The 25,865-nt window shown below is 41.9% G+C and overlaps 1 protein-coding gene across 1 annotated transcript in view; it reads left to right on the plus strand.

The window, feature by feature from the left end:
- Positions 1 to 25,865, plus strand: part of Patj (PATJ crumbs cell polarity complex component) — a 331,415-nt gene that overhangs the window by 300,731 nt on the left and 4,819 nt on the right. Inside the window, exons 39-44 of the mRNA XM_026407227.2 lie at positions 1,070 to 1,184; positions 2,187 to 2,224; positions 5,555 to 5,677; positions 6,430 to 6,534; positions 20,532 to 20,638; positions 24,632 to 24,755. Of these exons, the coding sequence (XP_026263012.2) occupies positions 1,070 to 1,184; positions 2,187 to 2,224; positions 5,555 to 5,677; positions 6,430 to 6,534; positions 20,532 to 20,638; positions 24,632 to 24,755 (612 nt within the window). The remainder of the gene's footprint in view (positions 1 to 1,069; positions 1,185 to 2,186; positions 2,225 to 5,554; positions 5,678 to 6,429; positions 6,535 to 20,531; positions 20,639 to 24,631; positions 24,756 to 25,865) is intronic.

A 25,865-nucleotide genomic window follows, 5' to 3' on the forward strand; every position in this document is an offset into this window, starting at 1 on the left:
AAAAAATGAAAAGGGCTAGAGATGTTAGCTCAGAGGCAGACTGTCCTTGGGTTCAATCCCAGTACCACCACCACAAAAAAAAAAAAAAAAAAGAGGGGCTTGGGGAGAGAAAATATAGCAAATTTTCAATTATGGAATCTAGGTAATATCGATATGGATATCTGTAATTCTTTCAATCTTTAGGTGTATTTGAAATTTTTCATACTTAAGAAATGTTAAGATATTAAACATCTTATACAATAGAGCTAAAGAAATGAATCAGATTATAATGTATCAATCGATAATAGTTATTTTAGGCTTATCTTAAAATTTCAATGCAGTTAAACATGGTTTTCGATAATTTGGTACGGAAAATATTCATTATTAATGAAATAGTTTATGTTAGAGAGGGTCTTCACTATGTTTTGAATTTTTATTAAGAGTCATTAGCCATAAATGACTATGCATTATAGACCTCAAATATTCATTTAAATGACTAAAAGTTCAAGTAACATAGTTACAGCAGATTAGATTAAATTACTGTTGACTCTAGGAAATTTTTTGAGAAAAAAGTAATATATACCTAAAATAAACCTTTTTCCCTTTGTATTTGCTGCTTTCTCCTACAATCAAGGGCTCCATGTGGTCAAATGGTTGTTAATTGAGATTTTTATCATAGTTGTTTTAGCAAAATACATAAGACAGTTTGGGTAATCTGAGAATACATGCTGATTGTAGCCACAAATGACACATTAGTTGGCCATTATAAACACTATGTGGCAACCAAGGAAAATGTTTTTGATTTTATGTGGAATAAGGGGAGCTCAAATGATTGCAGTTTTTCTCCCCTGATTGAAATCACATATAAAAGTACATATAATGGAGGAAACAGTAGAGGAAAGGTTTAGATGGGACTGGGTTTTAGTGGTGAAAGATTGGGTATGAATATTTTAGTTGTCTGTCTTGGCTTCTTCAGAATTCTATGTTTCATGGCTCTGATGACTTCAGCAACAGGCTCACTAACGATAAGCATGAATTGTCAGGGTCAAATCAGCGTCTGCCCTCAGTGACCACTGGTTCTCCTTTTCAGGGAGATCCGCACAGCACACACAGCAGCTGTCGGCCTTCCTTGGCCCCTGTCATCGCTGGCCTACAGAACCTGGTTGGCACCAAAAGAACTCCAGAACCTTCCCAGAGAAGTTCAGGTATCATGTGGACAGACTACCAGCCACAATTTCCTGTTACCCAGTTTTTAAAAAAATATTAGGGTTTAAAAAAAAAAAATCTTGTCTTTAAATGTTGAATCTGAGTTTGGCCACATATGCCACCTTTTCAGAAAGGTCTATCCTAGCCGGAGAAGAGCCCTAAAGGTTCTTGTTTGGAGTGTGCCCTTAAGAGTACACAAATCACATGAACAACAGAAGCAGAACTAAAGTGCATCAAAAAGCACAGCTATTGGGCTAGGGGGTGTAGCTGAATGGTGGGGCACTTACCTAACATGCACAAGACACTGGGTTCAATCCTTAGTACTATAATAATGAGGAAAGTGTGTGCAGCTCTTTACAAAGTGAATAATAAATTGCAGGTCACTAGGGGGAGGTCAGAAGTGCACATGGCCAACTGGGCACAGTGGCACATGCCCCAAGCCCTGCAACTTGGAAAGCTAAAGCAGGAGGGTCACAAGTTCAAGGCCAGCCTCAACAATTTAGTGAGACCCTGTGTCAATAAGTAAAAAACGGCAGGGGATGTGGCCCAATGGTAGCATGCCCCAGGGTTCAATCCCCAGTACTTGGGGAGGGGCAAAGGAGGGTGCATATTCCATTGGGGACATAGCAGACACAAGGGTCTTGGTGAGTCTTTCCTTGGGTGGAGGGCTAGCTTTGATTAGGGCAGAAAAGTATACAACAAAGCATTCCTGGGGCTCACCTCTCAGCCCTGATCTCCGAGCTTCAGGCAGCTCTGCTGCAGTCCAAATGATGATGGCCGCATCTATCTCAAACTGAGAGCACTTCCTTAAAATAAAGGACAGAGCCCTGTGGGCTTGCTTCGAGGCTGAAGTGGAGAGCAGGGAAAGCCTGCAGGCTCCAGCATCCTCTCTTGAAAGGACTAGAAAACAGTGCCATTTTTTGTGAAAGAGTATTATATATCCTAAATGTATTGTCTCTGAATTTTACAAAGTTAATGGTCTTGCTTCTTTATTTATATAGGCACAGATATGGGACCAAGGACTGTTGAGATAATCAGAGTAAGTCATTTATTTCGCTGTTTTTAATAATCTCAAGATTAATTCCTCTACGTGAACCTCTTGGATCAAAAGCCGTGCCTAGGAGTTGGGGGCATGGCTCAGTGTTAGAGCACTTTCCTAGCAAGCACTAGGTCCTGGATTCAATCCCTAGCATCACCAAAAGAAATGCCATGCTTGTTAATTAGGGTTTTTATGTGTTGCTAAATTGCCCTTTTGAGAAGATTGCATAAGATGCATCTCAGTTTATAAACTTGTTACACTAGGAAATAATTAAAAATTTTTGACTGTTGTAATCATAGTAATCAACCACAGTAAGGTGATGTCCAGCATGACTGTTTTCTGGACTCTCTCATATCTCTGTTGAGGAGTGCTATGTTTATTCATTTGTCTGTATTTGTTTGTGGGGGCTGCTATAACATAATGCCACAGACTGAGTGTCTTCAACAACAGAAATCTATTTTCTCATGGTTCCAGAGGCTAAAGTCCAAGGTCAAGATGCCAGCAGTTTTGGTCCCCCCCCCAGCCTTCTCAGTGACCTCTCTGTCTCATCATCCACCCCCATTTCTCTCCTATGTCCTAACTTCTTCTTTCACAAAGAGACCATGGAGTCAGCATCCTCATAAAGACAAGGGCCCACCCAACCCCCTCATTTTAAAGACCTCTCCAAATACACTCATATTTGGGGGCACTGGTACTTGGGCCTTCAAAATATGAGTCTTAAGGGGAATACAATTTAATCCATAACATTAGCTTTATGATCAACCTCAACTCTCTCATCTATAGAATGGGGGTGATAACACTGACTTCCCTTGAATGCCCATATAGTTGTGTGGACTAAGTGAGGAAATGCGCATGGTATGGTATACCGTGAATGCCCACAAAGTGGCATGGGTTATTATGGTCACTGTTGGACTAAGTCAGTCTTATTTGCTCCCAGTATCTTTTCACCAGAGCAGCGACTCAGATGATCCTATGATGGGGAAGTTAAATGTACCAACAAGCACATAATTATGGATCAGTTAAGGACACATTACAATGGAGTTAGACCCAAATTATTTCATAAATTTCTCATCATTCCAAGATTTTAAAAACATATTTCAGTCTTTTGTTTTTACAGGCTTCTCTAATAAGTCCTGCTTACACCACCCCTATTCTCCCACACAGTGTCCAAGCACACATCATAATAAAATGTGTCTTACCATTTGGTACACAAGACTTGACTATGGGCACAATCAGGAAGTATATGTAACACACAGATGCTGTGACAACAGGATGTAAGCTACCTGTGATGAGAGGGCAGCATTGCCGTCATCCTGAATTACAGGTGTGACATGGCAGCACTGATATTAATAACAAAGTATAGGGGGCTGGGGTTGTGGCTCAGTGGCAGTACCCTTGCCTAGCATGTGTGAGGCACTGGGTTCAATTCTTAGCACCACATATAAATAAACAAAATAAATATCTTTTAAAGTAAATACTATTTTTTAAAATTTATAATACATATGATGTAAGGTTTGGTTTGGTGAATTTTTGTTTTTTTGTGCTGAGGATTGAACCCAGGGCCTCATGCACGCTAGGCAAGCACTCTGCCACTGAGCCACTCCCCCAGCCCTTTTTATATTTTATTTTGAGATAGCATCTCACCAAATTGAAGAGGTTAGAACTGGAAGTTCTCCTATCTCAACCTCCCAAGTCACTGGATTATAGGTGTGTGCCTCTGTACCCAGCTTAATCTGTGTATATATTTAAATGATTAATTTAAACTACAGAAGCCTTGCAGTCATCCAGTCCCTTTTATCACACCACCACTGACATTTAGACCAAATTTGTCATATGTTCACATCTTTATAAATTGTTTTGTTTGTATTTTTGTTTTATAGTGCTAGGGATCAAACCCAAGGCCTCATGCATGCTAAATGCATCTAAATAAACAGAGTTATAAATTTTGCTTTCAGCTGTCCTTTATATTCTAAAGGACATCAAAAGAAAATTGGTCACATTTTTCTGGGTTTTTGCAGGTTGACTAATTTAGTATTTTACCCTGAACCTTATGAGTATTACATTGTATGGATGCTAAAGAATGCTGATGTTTTACTATCATAATATAAGTTCCACCTGGGGATGTGGCCCAGTGATAGAACATTTGCCTAACATGTGCAAGGCCTTGAATTCAGTCCCCAGCATGGCAAAACAAAACCCCACAAAAATGCAGAATGCAAGTTCCATCTCATCTTTTGTAGGTGGCGGTTCAAATCCTAGTTATGTTCTAGAAACCATGCTATGCCTGTTTGTGACCGTCCCACACATATGTAGCTTAGAATTGAGCCTGAGAATTTTGTGAGTTTATTTGCAGAATTGGGAATCCCAGCTTTCCATCTCTTTCCATGCTGGTTTTCCTGCCTTATTCTCCAGCCACCTAGAGATCCTTTTCCTTGTTCCTCTAGCCAGAACTTCAGCCATTCACCCCACCTTTTGCACTCCTTGACAGGGAACTACCCTCTGGGCAGAGCTTCCAGGAGAATGTTCTCATTCCCCCAAGTTCTCATTCACCACCACAATTTAATTGGTTTCTTTACATTTCAGAGGCTTCAGGTAGTTGTTCTTTATACTTTTGACAAGACTTCATTGTAATGAGCAGAAGAGACGTGTATGCCACCTCGCCAGAACAGGGGCTTGTCATTTGTTCTTCTAGTGATTTGGAAAATATTAATCCTGTGGTACAAATAAGTCTAGAAGCCAAGTCTCTTCCCCAGAGTCCATCTTAGGGAGCACTTTCTGTAACATTTTGCTTCCCTCTCCAAACTGTTGTCACAGCAGTGGGTGTCCCCTAAGATCCTTTGTTTTAATGCAACTGCACAGCTCTTCTGGAGCCAAGTGTGTTTGTTCACACCCAGAAGAGCATATGTGTGGCAGTTTAATCATAAACACCATATGAGAGCACACTTGCCAAGGCTGCCTCAGAATTGGCCACTGTACTGAGCAGTAGCTTAGGTTTTTGTTTGTTTTTAAATTTACTCCCACCATTGCCTTTTCTTGAGCCTTTTCTGTAGGCCAGAACCGCACTCCATTTAACCCTCAGCCATCACTGCAGTCTTCTTCCCATTTTGTACAGAGAGGTGGGAATCCTAAGAGAGTGACTTCTCCAAGACCCTGAAGCTAAGCACTAGAATTAAAATCTCGGTACCTCTGACTCCAAAGGCCCCGTGCTTAACTCACATGTTCTCCTGGCCTCCTGTGTCACGGAGGGGTTTTGTTCAACAGCATTTGGGGGACAATCAGGTTGTGGCTTTTTATTGAACATTCAAGTGTTCTGTTTTCTTTCTTTTTTAGGAGCTCAGCGATGCCCTTGGAATCAGTATTGCAGGAGGAAAAGGGAGCCCCTTGGGAGATATCCCTATATTTATTGCCATGATTCAGGCCAGTGGAGTGGCTGCACGTACACAGAAGCTTAAAGTAAGCAAGAGGCGAACTGTATTAAGGGCTGACGGCACGGCACATGATGGGGTGGGGGGAGGAAGGTACAGCCATGGGGACCTCGTTGAAACTTGGAATCCAAAAGCCATCAGAGACCTGTGCTAAGGGCAAAATGCATTAGAGAAACTTTATACCTGAGATCATTAGGTCCCTGGGCATATAAAAATGTTATTGTTTGTATCAAAGCTTCTCCATAAAAGAAGAAATTACAGCCCCTTTGCAAACCTCCCCAAACCCATTTTAGCACTCCATTCTACTCAAAATTGGTTTTTAGCTCAGAGAGACTTGACCTTAGAATCTTCCCCCAACCAAAAGAATCAACATTTTTATGATTTTTTTTTCCTTTTCCACCTTAATCTTAACTGAAGTAGAAAAATAAAGCAGAAAATATTTGGCTCCCTCATTAGAGCTTTATTGAACAGTTAATTTGTGCACCCCTCTATTACCGGCAAGTGGAGGTATGAAACACCACAATTCCCAAAACACAAAAGTGACCTACTGTGCCTTTCAGCAATCAAATCTGACCCCCTTCTTGTTTCTCCAATTCGTCTATATTTGGGGAGAGCCATAAAAATTCCTCGTGCTTCTCTAACAGGCACACACACAGTCGAAACACAGAGTCGTCACAATAGCCACAAATGGGAAATATGACTTACAAAGAATTTTCAGCATTCTTCTCAAATTTAATTTTTTTTAATGATAGTGATTTTCCACCACTTTTATATTTCCAGGTTGGAGATCGGATTGTCAGCATTAATGGGCAACCTCTGGATGGGCTGTCTCATGCCGATGTGGTTAATCTGCTGAAGAACGCCTACGGGCGCATTATCCTGCAGGTACTGTGATCAATGGGACGTGCAGCTGCGCGAGGCAGATAAGTGGCGGGCAGAAAAGATTGAGCGTCACTGGCAGTAGGCATCACCGCCCAGCGGGGTGCCTGCTGATGTGAATTATGAAGGTTGAAAGCAAGAAAGTATTATTTTTATTCAGAAATTCTGTAATGCCACCCGTACAGGCAGTGAGCATGATTATATGAAAGCATAACAAGGGGAGAGAAATTACTCTTTGCTTCACATGATAAATCAACAAGGCTTTTAATTTCCAGCGTTCTTTTGTAAATCCAAGTTTGCAAGAAATAGGAAATGATTTCCTTTTTTATATCCAAAGACTGTACTAGACTGTCCAAATGCTGTTTCTTCCTGTCCTTCTAAAGGAGAAGAAGGATACAATACTGCTTTTCCAGTAGCGTACATGATTGCCAACATGGTTAAGCTCTTGGTGCATGGTGGTCATCAATTAAGGCGGACAGTTATTGATCAGCTGTGGTCCCCACGAGTATTGTCCAGAGGCACAGAGAAATGTACCAGGAAGTCAAAGCAAAGTGTACCATTAATTACCTCCACTTATGTTTCAGCTGTCTAGAGGCAGCATACTGTCAGCGAGTTTCATTAGTGAGCATCCCCAAATATATAGGATTGTAATCACCACTTTTCTGCAGAGGTAGTGTAAAATGGTTTATAGGTAAAAAAAAAAAAAAGATCAAAACCCACCACCAGCCATTCAGATAAGTCTAGCCTTAAAATAAGAAGCTTGGATTGAAAACCCATTCCATTTGGGAGAAACAGTTTGTGGTGCTTAAGTTTGACGTCTGAGTGATGCAGGCCCAAAGTGCTAAGGCAGATGTTAAAAACCGCAAATGGCTTTAGCGTGTATGAGGGAAATCACGAAAATACTGTCACTGGTTTCAAGGGAGTTTATGTGATAGACCCAATATTAGTTCAAGGGAATTTATGTGGTAGGCCCTGTCTATTATTTGGGTCTCCAAGTTTCTGTTGAATGCAAAGCAAAACACTGTGTGGACAGGCCTGGTTCTGTTTCTCCTCAACTCCTTGTTGCTGTTCTCACTTCCTGTGGGAACTTAGGTGTGTAGCTGCCTCATAGTCCTCCCTCCACTCCTAGAGAACCCTTTGCTGGTTTCCTGTACTCCCTTGTCCTTCGAGTTCTACTGACCTCTAGAGGCACGCATCACAAGTGCAGTGCCTGAGCTTCAGAGCTGTCAGTCACAGGGAATGTAAGAGAACATCACCTCCTGTGGGAACCACGACAAGAAAAGTCTCTTGGCAAAATCTGGCATTGTGGGTATTTTCACATGCTGCTATAATTTGTTCAGCTCTACCTTGTTCACAAAGAATTAGGAAAACACAATTTGAGTCTGAGGTGTAGTTGAGTGGTAAAGCACATGCTAGGCCCTGGGGGTCTAATCCCAGTACCCCCACACACATACCCCCCAAAACACATAGTTTAAAAGTAAAATATTAGCTAAATTTTAAAAGTACCTGAAATGAAAATGAGCTCATGCTAGACATTTTGGCTTATGCCTGTAATCCCAGCTATTCGGGAGGCTGAGACCCAGGTAGAATCACAAGTTCAAGGCCCCCCTGGGCAATTTAGTGAGTCTCTGTCCCAAAATAAAAACTTAAAAATAAAGGACTTGCATCCAGGCACAGTGCTGCATGTCTGTAATCTCAGAGGCTCATGAGTCTGAGGCAGGAGGATTGCAATTTCAAAGCCAGCCTCAGCAATTAGCAAAGCTCTAAGCAACTTAGCAAGAACCTGTCTCAAAGTAAAAAAATAAAAAGGTCTGGGGAGGGGCTGGGGATGTGGCTCAAGCGGTAGCGTGCTCGCCTGGCATGCGTGCAGCCTGGGTTCGATTTTCAGCACCACATACAAACAAAGATGTTGTGTCCGCCAAAAACTGAAAAATAAATATTAAAAAAAAAAAAAGGTCTGGGGATGTTGTTCAGTGGTTAAGCACCCCTGGGTTCAATCCTTGGTTCCAAAAATATAAATTAAAATTAAAAATAAAGGGCTTGGGATATAACTCAGTAATAGAATGTGCACGCGCGCGCGCGCGCACACACACACACACACACTTTCCCATGTAGATTTAACACTTCATTTCAACCAAATTGCCACTATTAACATACTTTTGAAAGAGTTCCTTCTTTTTTCTATTTCTGTATTTTAAGAAGATGATGAAGTGTGATTTCAGAATGTTCTCTTGTTAATCTTGTGAGTTGTTTTTATTTTGTAACATGTGCTATTAAAAAATTATGGAATCCTTTGAGATTTTGACAGTTGTAATCTTCACACTTACGGGTACAAAGCATATGTGCTCCCCAAGGCTTTAGACACAAACCCAGGAAACTCGTGTCCCGCATCCAGTGCCTTCCAATTGCTCCGTGTGTTTGTTTTAATTAAAACTGTGCATGGAGCAATTCCAACAATACAGTTATCACAGCTGACTTGTCATTGGGCAGTTACTTTTATCCTTAGGTGGGCCAGTAAACTGGCAGAGCAGCAGGAAAGGTCAGATAATTGTGTCTTGCAAAGCAGTCAGCAAATGCTCGTGGCAACAGGGAAGACTAAGGACTGGGTCAAAAGGCTGCAGGGTGGAAGAGATGAGTGGGAGAGATAGCCATCATGTCTGAAAGCTTCTCCCCAGAGTTTAAATTGCTAATGCTAAGCCAGGCATGGTTGCATATGGGAGGCTAAGGCAGGAATATTGCAAGATGGAGGCCAGCCTAAGCAGTTTAGCAAGACTGTCTCAAAAAAAATAAAAAGTATTATGGATGTAGCTTAGTGGTAAGGATCTCCAGGGTTCAATCCTCAGCATGTAAATGAATGAATCAGTCAATCAATAAACAGTAGATAATTCTGCCCTTGAAGTCTGATGATTTCTTCTTGCCAATTATATATTGATCAGTGACATTGATTTGGCCTTTTTAAATGTTCCCAATTTTATTTGCTTCTGTAGTTTGATAATTTTGTCTATGAAATTACTGTAAAAACTTTGGATAGACTCAAATACTCTGCTAGAAAATTGTTTCTGTTTCTGTTTTTACATCTTTCTTTAGGACATGGGAAAGAAAAGAACATATTAGGTATTTTTTTGTTTTTGTTTTCATGGAATCAGGGATTGAATCCAGGAGTGCTCCACCACTGAGATACACCCCAGCCTCATTAAGTTGCCCAGGCTGGCCTCCAACTTGTGATCCTCCTGTCTAAGCCTACCAACTGTCTAGGATTACAGAGGTGCACCACCACACCCAGTGGCATCTGACTTTTTTCTTTTTTTTAATCAGCAATATTTTACTTAGAAAATTCCTTTAGGATATACTTCAACAAATGAGCAAAACAGGAATGAAGGAAGCCAGTAGCTGCAGTGCTGGAGTGCATTAAAATTTCTGGATGACAGCTGTGTGGAAGGCAAAGAGAAAACATAGGCAACCGGAACAGGAGGAAAGGGGGGCTTCAGGAAGGGTTACAAAGGAAAAAGAGGGACAGATTGTCTAATATGTGTAATGGGATTGGAAGTCCAAGAACAGTTGGAAAGTGTAAGCCTAAAGATAAATATATAAAAATAAAGCATGAGGGCTGGGGTTGTGGCTCAGTGGTAGAGTGCTCGCCTAGTACGTGCAGGGCCCTGGGTTCGATCCTCAGCACTACATATAAATAAATAAAATAGAGATATTGTTTCCAACTACAACTAAAAAAATAAATAAATATTTAAAAAATAAAATAAAGTGTGAGCTAACCATTAACCTTGGGGAAAATAAGTTTATACCAAAAAAGGAAACATATTTATAGTATAGTAGTTGGTGCAGTGTGAATCACATTTACATAAACATTTATAAGTCGTCATGTCACTGAATTCCTAGGCTAAGGGATACTGACCCTGGGGGTCCCACAGGTCAGACTCAGCCACCGCCCCTGTCACAGACAGGTGCTGGCGAACACAGGAAAGGAGCTTATTCTCAATGTGGCCACACTCTGACAAAGACCCAGGATCGAGCCCAAGGGTACTTAACCATTGAGCCACATCCCCAGCCCTTTTTATATTTTGCTTAGAGACTTTATCCATTCATCTGTTTCTCAGGGCCTTGCTAAATTGCTGAGGCTGGCTTTGAACTCATAATCCTACAGCCTCAGCCTCCCAAGCTGCTAGGATTACAGGTGTGGCCCATGCTTTTAGCAAAAGCAGCCTCTGAATCCCTATTACAATAATAAAACCAATGGAAGTAAATATTTTGATGCATGAGATAATAAAAACATAGGAATTTGTGATGTTTTAGTGGAAGGAAAATATAAGTTAGGAAACAGGTAAAGCTTAAAAATATATAAATTATAGGTGGAGGATGTAGCTCAGCAGCAGACTGCTTGCTTAATGTGTGCAAGACCCTGGTTTCGATACACAGACACATAAAGATACATAACTATAGATAGTGATATATGTTAAGTAGAATCCCATTCGTATAGTTCTACATGTTGTGGAGTTACACTGGTCGTGTATTCATATATGAACATAGGAAAGTTATATCTGATCCTTTCTATTGTCTTTCCTATTCCCATCTCTCTCGCTTCCCTTCACTCCCCTTTGTCTAATTCAATGCCCACCCCCATTGTGTGTTAACATCCACATACCAGAGAGAACATTTGGCCTTTGATTTGGGGGAGATTGGCTTATTTTACTTAGCATGATAGTCTCCACATCCATCCATTTACTAGAAGAAGTCATAAATTCATTCTTTCTTATGGCTGAGTAATATTCCATTGTGTATACATACCACATTTTCTTTATCCATTCATCTGTTGAAGCGCATATAAGTTGGTTCCCTAGCTAAGCTATTATGAATTGAGCTGCTATAAACATTGATGTGGCTGCATCACTATAATATGCTGATTTAAAGTCCTTTGGGTATAAACCAAGGAGTGGGATAACTGGGTCGAATGGTGGTTCCATTCCAAGTTTTCTAAGGAATCTCCATACTGCTTTCTAAAGTGGTTGCACCAATTTGCAGCAGCGATGTATGAGTGTAATTTTTCTCCACATCTTCACGAGCACACTAAATTTTCATCTGGTGGAGTAAGGAGTCATCATGAAGGTGATACATTTTCAAAATAGCCATGTAAGCATATTATTTATTTTATTCCTCCAGGATTAAAAAGAGAAAATTTCTGTGTCTCTAGAGAGTAAAAGTGTCTAATTTTTTTTATCATGTAGTATCATTTTTGTTTTAATTTTCTATCATGTGCACACAAAAATAGAAAAGAATCAAGAGTACAAGTCCTTTTGACAGCAGCTAAAATGAGTTACCTATAGAAGTGCTTCTCAAATCTGTAGCTCCAAAAAACATCTGGAGGGCTTCTTAACCAGGATTTGCTGGGTCCCCCCAGAGATTCAGATGCTGAAGAACAGGTGTAGATGCAGGAAGTTTTATTTCTTCTCTAATAGCTCCCAGGTGTTGCTGATGCTGCTAGTTCTGGACCACCCCTGAGATCAGCTGGAGTAGAGCATTATGTAGGGATGAAGAGAAGTTTCTGCATTATTCTCTATGTATAAAACATCCACCTCTCAGGGCACAGTAGCACATGCTTGTAATCCCAGCAAAAGGAGGCAGAGGCAAGAAGGACTGAATTTTGAAGCCAGCCTCAGCAACTTAACATAGGGAGATCCTGTCTCAAAAAATAAAAGGGGCTCTGGGCTGGGGATGTGGCTCAAGCGGTAGCGCGCTCGTCTGGCATGCGTGCAGCCCGGGTTCGATCCTCAGCACCACATACCAACAAAGATGTTGTGTCCGCCGAAAACTAAAAAATAAATGAATAAATAAATATTTTAAAAAATAAAAGGAGCTCGATATGTAGCTTAGTGGTAGAGCACCCCTGGGTTCAGTCCCCACTATCTCAAAAAAAATTTTTTTAATAATAATAACATCAGCTTGAAGTCCAAGGATGCTAAAATTTCTTTTAAATTTCTGGAGTTGGAGTGGTTTTCCACTTGACATTTGGGGTGCATGCCATTAGGTGGCAGTGTGTCTAGCAATCAGTTGGCCCTTCCATTTTCCTCCAAGCTTTTTACACTTCAAATCATTCAATTCTTAAGAAACATAAAAGTCGATGTCACTGAAATTCATGTCACTAGATTCTAAATAAAAACTTTAGGCAGCTGTGCTTCTTACTTCATTAAGTCACACCAAAGGCCAGGCCTAGGGTTTTCCTGGTAGTTCTAGAGTATCCCCCTCTGAAGATGCCAGCTTTCCTGTCTGTTTACAGCTCGTCTGCACCTCCCAGTCTAGGATCCACTCTGGGTGTGAATGCTGAGTTTTATGCTTTATTCCAAAAGATTCAGGCCTTGACAAATCTAAGGGCCAGCCTTGTTTCTTTATAGGTTTAGAAGCCCAGAAAAGCTCTGTACACAGAGCCCAGGTTTTGTACATTGCAATATCTCACTCATCTACAAATTATTTCGACTTCTCCATTCTCAAACCTGTTTGCAAGGAGAGGTTCTCATCCTTGGATCCATGCAACAAAGACATGTGCTTCATCACTCAGATGATGAATGCACAGTGTTCCCTTACAGAACAAAGTCTAATTGAGCTTAGTTTTGCTTTTAACCTAAGTTATTAAATGTCATCATAGCCAAGGCACCAAAGAGTATATCAGATTAAATACATTCTTAAGGGAAATGGGTTGAGAGGCAGGCACAGTTGAAGGACTGTTTGGAGGGTAAGCCTCTTACAGGGGCTCATTTGGAGGAGGAAGCTCCCTGGGGTGTGAGTGTGGTGGTGGTGGTAGGGGAAACCTGACTGAGGGGAAGAGCCTGGGGGTGGGGGGAGACATGCTTACTGGTTCTCCCACTGATGCAAATACCTCCCACCATTCTTAGGCCCTGGGACAAGGTTTCATGTCACACATCTGATGTTTGTTGGGTAGAGGGATTGCCCCCTCTTTTTCCTTTGTGTTGGTGGCCCCCCCCAGGCGCCTCCTCAGGAGGGCAGGTCACAGCTTCCCCCGCCCTTCCTGTTGGTAGTCTACCCTTTTTTGGGTGAATGAAGATCTCCTTTCAAAACCCAATCTGATCTGCCAATCGACTCTTTTTTTTTTTAATTCAGTCTGACTTTATCTTTTTATTTATTTGTTTATTTATTTTAATTAGGTATATAAGATAGCAGAATGTGTTTTGATTCATTGTACACAATTGCAGCACAACTTTTCATTTCTCTGATTGTACACGATGTGGAATCACCTATGTGCAGTCATACATGTACCTAGGGTATCGATGTCCATCTCATTCCACCGTCTTTCCTGCCCCCAATACTCCCTCCCTCCCCTTTGCCCAATCAAAGTTCCTTCATTTTCCCATGCCCCTTGCCCCCATTATGGATCATATATCCTTTCATCTGTTAAAGGGCATCTAAGTTATATCCACAGTTTAGCTATTGTGAATTGAGCTGCTATGAACATTGATATGGGATTGCCAATGGATGTAGAGAGTCAAAGCCAGGCACGGTGGTGCATGCCTGTAATCCCAGCAGCTTGGGAGGCTGAGACATGGAGGACTGTGAGTTCAAAGCCAGCCTCAGCAAAAGCAAGGCACTGAGCAACTCAGTGAGACGCTGACTCTAAATAAAATACAAAATAGAGCTGGGATGTGGCTTAGTGGCTGAGTGCCCTGAGTTCAACCCCTGGTAACCCACCTCCACCACAAAAAAAAAAAAAAAAAAAAAAAAACATCTAGAGAGTTGGTGCAGGCATCTTAGGGATGTAAAGAGGGTGACAGATTTGTGTTGTCCTGGTCTTCCTACAAAATACCAAGTGTCCTTCATGTTTCCCATTCAGCCACTTGGATTCCACTCCTACTAAATCGGCAGTGCTTGTACAGCTCCCAGTCCTGAGGGCAGAGAGGTCTCCAGGATTTAATGTTATCAGTGGGTGTTATTTCCTAGCTAAGAGGTGAGCAATAAAACTGCAATTTGAGGCAGGAAGTGAGTTTTTCCATATATTTGTGTTAAGAGATGTTTTTCTGCCATGGATGTACATGCATACCTGTAGTCCCATCTACAAGGGGGGGCTGAGGCAGGTCAAGTTCTAGGCCAACCTGGGTGACTTAGGTAAACCCTGTCTCAAAGTAAAAAAGGCCTGGGGCTGAACACCAGGAATGTAGCTTAGTGGTGGAGCACACCTGAATTCAATCTGCAGTACCGAAAAAACAACAACAACAACAACAAAAGACAACAGAATTCATAGTCTCTCCATGTTAACTCCATCAGTCCTACTCTGCTCTGGAATTTCCGAAAGTGAATTGCAGAATACTTATTCCTGGTCAAGGTTTTATATTGAGTCATTCACTCACAAGTGCTTACTGAGCAATCTTTATTCACTAGGCACATTAACCTTATGCAAATAAGCAATCCTTGTGTTCATGGGTCCTGTGATTCGGTGGGAGAGACAGATAATAGTCAAACAGATGTGTATCGACACCATCTGTGAGAAATACACTAAAAACACTATGGAGAAATTAAACAGGGGTGATCGGCTGGGTGTGGTAACACACGCCTGTCATCCCAGTGATTTAAGAGGCTGAGACAGGAAGATTGCAAGTTCCAGGCCAGCTTCAGCAACTTAGCAAGATCCTGTCTCAAAAAAATAAAAAGGGCTGGGGATGTAGTTCATTGGTAAAGTGCCCCTTTGGTTTAATCCCCAGTAACAAGGGTTGTCAAAGAGGGTTGTATGGGGAGGGGGTGGGGGGAAGTGATGTTTTAACTGCTTCCAGGCTGACTGGTTATGGGGTAGGTTGGATTCTAGGAGAGAACTGCAAAGGCAGAGAGGAGAGGAAAGAGAGAGAAGGGATTAGAGGGGCAGGCTAGGAAGGGACTTTCATGTGCTTGGAATTTATTGCAAGTAAAAGGAGAAACCACTGAAAGGTTTCAAGCAGAGGGCTGCCATTATCCATTTTATATTTGAAAAGACGGCTGAGTACTATGGAAAGAGATTAGAAGAGGCCGAGTCAGGATTCCAGATACAAGGCACTTGATGGTAGATCAAATTAGAATGGTTGCCTGTAGATAAGAAATAAACATTGAAATGTATTGTGCGTGTGTGTGTGTGTGTGTGTGTGTGTGTGTGGTGCTGAGGATTGAACCCATGTCCTCTTGCATGCAAGGCACAAGGCACACTGAGCTATATCCTCTGCCCCTTATTTTTGTTTTTACTCGTAGTGGGGATTGAACCCAGGGGTGCTCTACCACTGATCTACATCCCCAGTCCTTTTTTTTTTTTTTTTGAAACAGGGTCTCAATAAGTTGCTGAGGGTCTTACTAAATTGCTGAGACTGGCTTCAAACTTGTGATCCCTCTGCCTCAGCCTCCTGAGTCACTGGGATTACAGGTGTGTGTCATTGCACCCGGCTTGGAGAAGGGTTTTAGAGGTAGAATCTGGAGGATTTGGTGGTGAATTACTATGGCAGATGTGAAGGGAAAGTGCCAAACAAGAGACTGGTAAGCGAGAAATGAAAGAAACCAGGCAGAGATACACCTGAGAGTTTATTAGTTCATCTCTCTAGGAGAGAGAGGCAAAATAGGCTTGAGTTCTGGGACTCTTACAGGGAAGGCTCCGGAATCAGAGCTGGCAGGTCCTAATTCGGGCAGTCAAGGGTTGGGTTGGTATGAGAAGAGTGGTGAGCCCTTCTCAGAAAGGCCTTTGGGTGGAAAGCGAAACTTTTTTCCTTAAAATGGCAGCTGTCACTTAAGATGGCCATTCAGATGCTAAACAAGGACTTTATAAGATGAGCACTGAAGGTGCCAGGTGGATGGATATTCAGAGTGAGCACCAATGTGACTAGAGCCTGGCTTCCTTTCCAATTGAACATGCACCAGCCACACCAAGTTTTTATGCCTAGTAAATTTCTAATGGAGTAGCTGAATGAAAAAAAAGCTAGCAGAAAAGTAAAATGAAGGGGATGGGCTGATGGATCAAGAGTTTGGATTTTGGCTGGGCACAATGGCACAGGCCTGGAATCCTAGCCACTCAGGAGGCTGAGGCAGAAGGATCACAAGTTTGAAGCCAGCCTGGGCAACTTAGACAGACCTTGGAGGAGCTGGGGCTGTGGCTCAGCGGTAGAGTGCTCACCTAGCATGTGTGAGGCTCTGGGTTCTATCCTCAGCACCACATATAAAATAAAGGTATTGTGTCCAACTACAACTAAAAAATAAATATTAAAAAAAATTAAAAATGGAAAAGACTGAGGATGTAGCCCAGTGGTAGAACACCCCTGGGTTTAAGCCCAGTAGTGCTAAAGAATTTTTAAAAATTTGGATTTTATGGTGTTAATTATTTTTTGGCGGGGGAGGGGGTAGGATGGGATGGGTACCTAGGATTGAACTCAGGGGCACTCAACCACTGAGCCACATCCCCAGCCCTGTTTTGTATTTTATTTAGAGACAGGGTGTCTCTGAGTTGTTTAGCACCTCACCATTGCTGAGGCTGGCTTTGAACTCATGATGTCCTATCTCGGCCTCCCAGCTGCTGGGATTACAGGCGTGTGCCACCATGACTGGCTTATGGTGTTAATTTTGTTATCCTTTTGAGATAGTAAAATACAGATCTCAAATTGTCAATCGGGTGTAGCAGACTAAGCAGGTGTCTTCAGTATACTGCTGGCATTTAAAGGCATGGGAATGCATGTGCTGTCCCTTGACCCTGAGTGTGCAGATGGGAAGTGGGCCCATAATTGAGCCAGGAGATGAATAGAGAACAACAAAGAGATGGAGAAGCAAACCTCGGCGGCAGGAGGAAAGCCAGAGGGAAGGGGTCATGGACATCTGGGCCAAGTAAAGGGGCTGGAAGCTGGAATAGAGCAGGTTTATGAAGACAGTGTACAATAAGAATAGATAGAGTGTCAGAGATCATGGGCCAAGATGACACTGCCAGTAAACTTGCTGTGGAAGACGACAGAAAATGCTGATGGTGAGGTGAGACTTGTGGTCAGGGAGGATCTGACATTTCCTCCTCAAGCCTGTTGTCTTGAGTTCCTGCTGTCATTCTTCATATGTGGTATTTCTGGAGGATCCTCTAACTTGTGTAGCAGTTTCCCCCAAGATAGGATGCTCCACCCAACAACATGTGTTGAGCCAGCTGAGGCAGACCTGTTACCTTTTTTTATTAATTTTATTTTTTTAGTTGTAGATGGACCCAATACCTTTATTTTGTTTGTTTTTATGTGGTGCTGAGCCCCCCCCCCTACCTTTCTTGTGCTCTTCTACTCAATAAATGCAGCTGTAAGGATTAGGCAGCTCTGCCCTCTGTTGACCAATTCTGAAACTGCTACCAAATCCAGCTCATAGTCAGCAAAGGTCCCCTCAGTACTCACAATGAGCCCTGCAGTCAGCCCTCCGTGTCCTTGGGTTCAACCACCCTCAGATTGAAAATGTATTTACTCCTAGGACAGTTGCTTCTGCACTGCACATGTGCAGACTGTTTTTTGTCCTTATGCCCTTAACAATGTAGTATAACTATTCACACAGTGTTAGGATTATAAGTAATCTTATAAAGTATTACAAATAATTATAAGGAATCTTAAAAAGGGCTGGAGATGTGGCCCTGGTCAGTAGAAGCATATACAGGAAGATGTTCATAAGTTATACACATACATTATACTATTTTTTTTTCACTTGAGCATCTGCAGATTTTGCTATCCTGGCAGGTCCTAGACGTAATCTACAGATGGCAAGGTACTTAGAAGCAGGACCACTGGTCAGAAACATGTAACCAAGGAGCTCCTGAGAATGAAGGTGTGGCCCTAGTTGAGGTAGAAGACAACTCCAGGAGAAGGAGACAAGGCGGACTTTTACGATTCCCAGTTAATAGATGAGGAAGCCCAGCTTCATTAAGTGGCAGAAACTCAGTGCTGAAACTCCATCCTGAGCCCCAGTACAGGCTCTTGGAGCTTTATTTCTTCTCAATGCCTTAGAATGTTATTTGCAGAATACAAACACAATGTAAATAATCTAAATGTCATTATCCTATTATACCTTTGGTTAGGACCATCTAAAATGCAAATCTCAGGAAGTCAGAGACATCCATTCTGTCACTCACCAGCTATTTATCGAACACCTCCTTATGCCAGGCCCTGTTTTAGTGATATGAAGACAGCAGTGAACAAAGCAGACAACTGTCCCACCCTCACATTCTCATATGCATTTATAGATAATAAATAAGATGAATGAAGTAAAACCTACAACATTTATCGGGTAACAGTGGTGGTAAGAAGTAAACAAGAAGCAGGGAAAAGGAGACATGAAAAGCTGGACCAGGATGTTGGTGTGGAAATTTTAGAGTGCTCAGAGAAGGTGACTTTGAAGACCTGAGGGTGCAGCCAGGTACAGTGGTACACACCTGTAATCGCAGTGGCTTGGAAGGCAGGAGGATCACAAATTCAACGCTGGCCTCAACAAAGTAGTGAGGCCCAAAGCAACTTAGTGAGATCCTTTCTCAAAACAAAAAATGAAAAGGACTGGGGATGCAGCTCACTGATAAAGCAGCCCTGGGTTTGATCCCTGGTACCCAGAGGGAAGTGAAGGAGCTGGACATGCAGATGCCCCATGCAGAGCATTTCAGGGGTAGGGCAGAGTAGCTTGTGCCGAGGCAGGAAGGGGTCTGGCCTGTGAGAAGCAGCAAGCAGGCCAGCTACTGGGGCAGAGTGAATGCAGAGGAGATCATTAGGAGAAAGGGTAGAGGTGTCACAGAAGATCACTCACAGATGAGCTTGTCAGTCATAGTAAGGACTTCAGCTTGTGATCTAAGAGAGTCTGGTTTCCTTTAGATGGTTTTAAGCAGAGGAGTGAAATAATCTGCTGTGTTTTAACAGGACCATTCTAGCTGCAGTGGACTGGGGCCAAGGCAGAGAGACAACCTTCTCTATTTTGTCTGGAGTTTTACAACTCCAGACAAAAGATATTTTTGAGGGCTGGAGTTGTGGCTCTGGGGTAGAGCCTAGCATGTGTGAGGCACTGGGTTCGATCCTCAGCACCACATAAAAAATAAACAAATAAAGTAAAAAAAAAAAAAAAAAAAAAAAAGGTTTTTGACCAGGTGCCTTGGTGAACACCTGTAATCCCATCAACTTAGGAGTCTGAGGCAGGAAAATCAGAAGTTTGAAGCCAGCCTCAGCAACTTACCAAGGCTCTAAGCAACTTCGTGAGACCTATCTCAAAATAAAAAGAACTGGGGATGTAACACAGTGGTAAAGTGACCCTGGGTTCGATCCCCAGTACCAAAAAAAGTGGGGGGATGCTTTTGCAGATTAGGCCTATAGAGTCTTCTGAGGGTTGAATGTGGGTTGTGAACACCAAGGTGCTCATGAAACTGGAATCAAGCAGCAGGCACTTGAGAGGAGGAAGAAGGCTGCAGGCCCTAACAGCCCAAGAATCAGGCTTGGGCTACCTGAGAGACACCCACTAGAGATGTCAGGTTGGTGCTTGACTATGTGGGTTTGGAAGTAGGTAAAAGGAGGATCCAGGGATTATCATCACTTAAGTGGTACTTAAATTTGTGAAACGAGACAGATGTCTGAAGGAACATATTAAGATGGGAAAGATAAGACTAGATGCTTGAGGACTGAGCCTTGTGACACTTGGATAGTTCAAGGTTGGAAAGATATGAAGGAATGGCCAGAAAGGTGGATGGGAAATTAGGAAGGTGTGAGTCCTGAGAATTATTAAGAGAGGATGATGTGATCCCTTCGAATTGGTGTGAGTATACTATATAAACCACCAGAGATATGAAAAATTGAGCTCTATATATGTAATAAGAGTTGTAATGCATTCCACTGTTATATATAAAAGAGAGAGAGAGAGAGAGAGAGAGATATCCCTTGTGGATATCTAGGTGCTATAGGTTGGATGAGATGAGGACTGAGGACTGCCCAAGTTGCAGCCTGGTCTCCCTAATTCTCTTCTGCCAATGATGACATATCTTGTTCTAACTTCCCCTCCAGGTCGTAGCAGATACCAATATAAGTGCCATTGCCACTCAGCTTGAAAACATGTCTACAGGCCACCACTGTGGCTCACCCACTGCTGACCACCCTTCAGAAGACACGGAGTAAGTATTCTAGATGCAGAGGGCTTCTTCTGTGTGTGGGCCAAGCTCCTGAGGACTCTCCCCAATGCCAAAATATGCCCTCAACAGGAGAGGAGAGGAAGTGCACGGTCCTTTTTCCAGCTCCTAGAGAAGGCATTAGGGTTCCCTTGATTCCCACAAAGCTCTGTTTCACCATATAAGCTCTTAAAAGAGCATCTTTGCAGGGCCTGCCCACACTGCTCTGGCCACTTCGACATGGTCCCTGTGTCTCCCTCCCTCCCTAAGAAACCACAGACCTACATTCCCAGTGTACCAGATTTCTTGTGCAAGGAACCATGTTCCCTCAACTTTCTAAGCTAAAATTTTATTCTGAGATTAAATCTTGTCATATTTGCTGCCATATTTCATTAAGATTCATCATTGCAGTTATAATTGTTTATTAAAGAGGTGTTTAAAGAAATGTGTTTGCAGACACTATTTCTCCAGGCCTTATTTGTAAAGATCTGATTAGGTAGTCTACAGAAGAATCAGAAACCTGCTTTAACAACTTCCCCAGGGTGATTCTGAAGCAGTGCAAGAAGATGCATGCTTTGAGAAATCCACCTAATGTTATTCCTTAGTACTACCAGTGCCTGGTCACTAGGAGGTGCTCAATAAATGTTTGTTGACTGATCTCAGTAGTTCTTTGAAGCATCTCATGAACACAGCCATTTGCAACTTTTGAGGGGTAGTTTCATCAACTGAAATAATCTTTGAGGTTTTTTTTTTTTTTTTGGAAAGACTGTTAAATTAAGTTCATTCTACTTTCTTCTAACTATAAGAGTAACATATACCATTGCCTGACATGGTGACATGTGCCGGTAATCCTAGTCACTTGGGAAGCTGAGGCAGGATAATACTAAATTTAAGGCCAGCCTCAGCAATTTAACAAGACCCTCAGCAACTTAGCAAGATCCTCTCTCAAAATCAAAAAAATGAAAAGGTCTGGAGATGTAGCTCAATGGTAAAGCTCTCTGGATTCAAGCCCCAGTACCAATTTTTTGAAAAAAGCAATATATGCCATTAAAGTGTGACAAGAAAAATGCATTTTCAAGGTACAACAGCCCTTTAAAAGAAAATCAGGATGGTTATAGAAGAATAGTGTGTCTTAATATCCTTTGATGTGGCTATGGAAATAGAGGTACCCTTGTACTCTTGATTCCTGGAAAGTCAGAAACCACTAGCACAAAAGAATTTAAAAATCATTCCTAATCCCCCACTGCTAACATTTGGAGATTTTTAAAAAAGGAAAACTAATTGATTGGAAATATTAGGATACAGTGAGATAAATGAAGACAGACTCCATGTGATGTTACCAGTTAAAGAATAGAGCCTGGCTCCTCCCCTCCCCCTGCAAACACAATCCTCATTGTAAATGGGCACAATTATGAAGGCTTTAATGATTCGGTGCCCCCAGGGTGTCAAACACTGGCTTTGGGCACCTAGGTTCCCATTCCAATATCCTTGGAAATGGGGACTGTGTTTGAAAGAGGAAACATGAATCAAATACGTGTCTAGCCAGTGGGCCGTTACTGAGAGTACTCACAAGGCCACAAAGTGGAGACAGGTGGAGCCTTATTCATGACGTCATTACCGTTCAGCCAAGGGGACAATTCATCCTTATTTCAACAGACATTTACTGAGCGCCTAAGGCCAGGCACTTTACAAATGCTAGGTCCCAAGGATTCCAACATGGATGTAGGTAAAGATATTGCCCTACTCCTTAAGGAGCTGCCAGAGAATTAGAAAAATAGGCCATAAATCTACAGTTATGAAAGAGGGGGTCAGTGTAGGAGACCTGAGTGCAGTGAGGGAGGGCCCTGTGACCATGGATATGGGTATAACTCAATTAGGGAGTTAACTTGGGGAAGCTAATACCTAGGCTGAGTTTTGAAAGAACTGGAATAAGCAGGGCGACATTCAAAACAGTTAACAGTTTATATGGCAATTACTGCGGATGCCTGCTTCAGACCATGACTACATCAATAACTGGCAGCAGAGGGAACTAGCTGAAAGTCAGCCCCAAAACAAGCCACGCAGAACTGAGGAGGAAGAGAGGGAAGAATATTCTAAATCAGACAGAACCGAATATTCTAAGGTCACTTATATTCCATTTTTACAAGTTTCTCTGAATACATGAATGGCTGAGTTTACATCAAATGACTCTGCCTCTCAGACATTCATGCTGCCACAAAACAAATGATGCTGCCCCTATCAATTGTGAACCTCCAAGCCAGGTGTAGTGGTACATACCTGTAATCTCAGCTACTCGGGAGGCTGAGGCAAGAGGATCAAAGTTTAAGGCTCGCCTCAGCACTTAGTGAGACACTGTCTCAAAATAAAAAAGTGGAAAGGGCCAAGGATGTAGCTCAGTGATGCAATCCTGGGTTCAATCTCTAGTACAAAAAAAAAGTGAACCATCCACCATCAATAAGATCATAGTGGGTCTGGGGCTTATGGCAGAGTGCTTGCCTCGATAGCACATGTGAGGCACTGGGTTTGATCCTCAGCACCACATAAAAATAAACTAATAAAATAAAGGTATGTTGTCCATCTACAACTACAAAAATTAAGAAAAAAAAAAATCATAGGGCCTGAAATACCAGAATTCTTCAGGTTCTTACTCTTTGAACAATAGCATTTGGGAATAAGAAATTAGTATCACCTAAGTTTAGATTAAATTATTGGAGCCTACAAAGATAATTTAATTGTTAGCTGTGTTGTTTCTGAGAGAAAAGACTTCCACACTGGTCGAAGCTTTGAAAACCTAAATTGTGCATTTGAAACAGATTCTTTATCCATTTTGCTTCATTTGGGTTTCTCTCTTCTGTCCTGGACATTAGTTCTCATCTACATGGTCATGATCCTGAGTTTGTGACAAGCAAAATATAGCATATTGGTGTACTCAGGTGACTGAGATGAAGAGTTGACACCAGGTAGAGGAGAAAGATGGCCACATAAGGCACACACCTGTCATCCCAGCAACTCAGGAGGCCGAGGCAGGAGGACTGCAAGTTTGAGACCAGCCTCAGCAACTTAGAGAGACCCTTAGCAACTTAGTGAGACCTTGTCTCAAAATTAAATAAAAAGCCATGGGAATGTGGTTCTGTGGTAAAGTACTCCTGGGTTCAATCACCAGTACGAAAACAAACAAGATGGATACGTAGTTGCAATATGGCACAATGAGGACCATCCTGGAAATTTGAACCAAAAGCAAAGGGAGCAGATGGAACTCATCCCCCTTGAGGCAGTAGGAGGGCCTTCCATTGAAGGTGTGTTTTGAGAAGAAAGTTCCCATCCTAGGCAGAAGTAGTGGGACAGGTGTGCCCAGGGCATGCAGGCAGGAAGGGGCAGTAGTTTCCTGAGCTGCCATTACCTGTTATGGACAGCAGTCTCCCACCTCGCTAATGAGACACTCTCCCTCTCTGTGCCATGCACAATCAAGATAGTTCCCTTCAGCTCTAAAAAGTGCATTTAAGAGTTTAAAACCAAGAATGGGGAGAGAGGGTGCTTGTGCTTGGACAATTTCAGCATCATGACTTTGTTTCTAATTAGAAAACAGTGGATTTTATGCAAGAGAAACCCTAAACCATCAAGAATATTGTTACATGCCTGTAATCCCAGCAACTTGAGAGGAGGATCTGAGTTCAAAGCCAGCCTCAGCAATTGGCAAGGCATTAAGCAACCCTGTCTCTAAATAAAATATAAAATAGGACTGGGGATGTGGCTCAGTGGCCTAGTGCCCCTAAATTAATCCCTTGTATCAAAAAAAAAAAAAAAAGAATATTATTGATGAGTTGGCATGTCATGGGAAATTTAAAAATTAGTTTCTAGATTGCTAATATTGTGATATGGTAAACTTACCTTCGTAGCTTCACAGTATGAAAGTCTCTCTCAAATCTGTGCTCTTCCATTAAAATGAAATTCCCTCTCCGTACCTATTCTCGAATTAAACAGCATGCATTGTGCTTTCAGAACACCTCCACCTAAGATTATTACTTTGGAGAAAGGCTCTGAAGGATTGGGGTTTAGTATTGTAGGGGGTTATGGAAGTCCCCATGGAGACCTGCCAATTTATGTCAAGACTATATTTGCAAAGGTATTTTTTTCCTTTTTACTGTACTTTTTTTTTTTTAATCAAAACTAGGTGAGAATTTTTTTAAAGTGCTTTGTGTTGCTTTACTTTGGGTTACCCCTGATGTGTGCATGTCTGCCTAGTTCATGTGAGTTTTATAAGAAATCTCTACACCAGTGAGAGAAAAGATATTTTACAATAATAGAGTCAAGAGAATTGTCTTCGGATTCTCTACAGGATTTGCTCACAGACTTTAAGGAGTGTCTTCTTTCAGCAACAGTTTAGGGAGCAGCACCACATTCTTTAGAAGCTGGCCCTAGAGTATTGGTCTAGGGGTCTAGATTAGAAAAAAGATTTGGCATTGTCTTTAAAGAAAAGATACCATGGCCAGCTCAGTACTAGAAAGACCCCGAGTTCCATCCCCAGTGCTGGAGAACGAAAGAGAGAGAGAGGAGAAGAAGAAAGAAAGAGAAATGTGTCAGCCACCAAAGGTCTAAGGCAGAAAGCTCTCTACAAGCCTCAGATCAGTATAAGAATATAAATGGCTGCACATCACAGAAAACCTCAGGATGCTTTAGATCTGCGTGGTTTCTTTGGTCCACAACTCTGCCAAAGAAGTAACATGTTAGACTAATTCTGGGGAACACCATGTTTTTCAGGCATTAAACTACTTCCAAAAATCCTAGTTAGTTAGTAAGAGGCTGAGATGTCCACTTCTACTGCTGCTTCTAGAAGGCTCTTAGAGTCACTATTTTTAACTTAGAGTTTTTACACTAGAATTTGTTAAGTTTGAAGATCTCTGAAAAGTGTTTGGTGTTGATATTGCAACCTTTGTCTCGTGAGTTTTATCACAATCATTTGTTTATGAATTGATCCAGTTGTCTGACTGCTTTATTTTCAGTGGTAGAGCTTCCCTGGGTTCAGTCCCCATAACACACGCACGCGCGCACACACACACACACACACATAAAAAAAGGTGTTCAAAAGTAGAAATCTTTATCTTAAGTTCGATCTGATCTCTTTCTAGAAAGTTGTATTATGCATTAAATATGAACTTGTTTTATATGTGCAGAGCATCACCTTTTAATTAGGCCTGCCTGAGGCCTAATATAAACCCTTAAGTCATTTAGCATT

This window comes from Urocitellus parryii, chromosome 11 (assembly GCF_045843805.1).
Source record: "Urocitellus parryii isolate mUroPar1 chromosome 11, mUroPar1.hap1, whole genome shotgun sequence".
Lineage (NCBI taxonomy): Eukaryota > Metazoa > Chordata > Mammalia > Rodentia > Sciuridae > Urocitellus > Urocitellus parryii.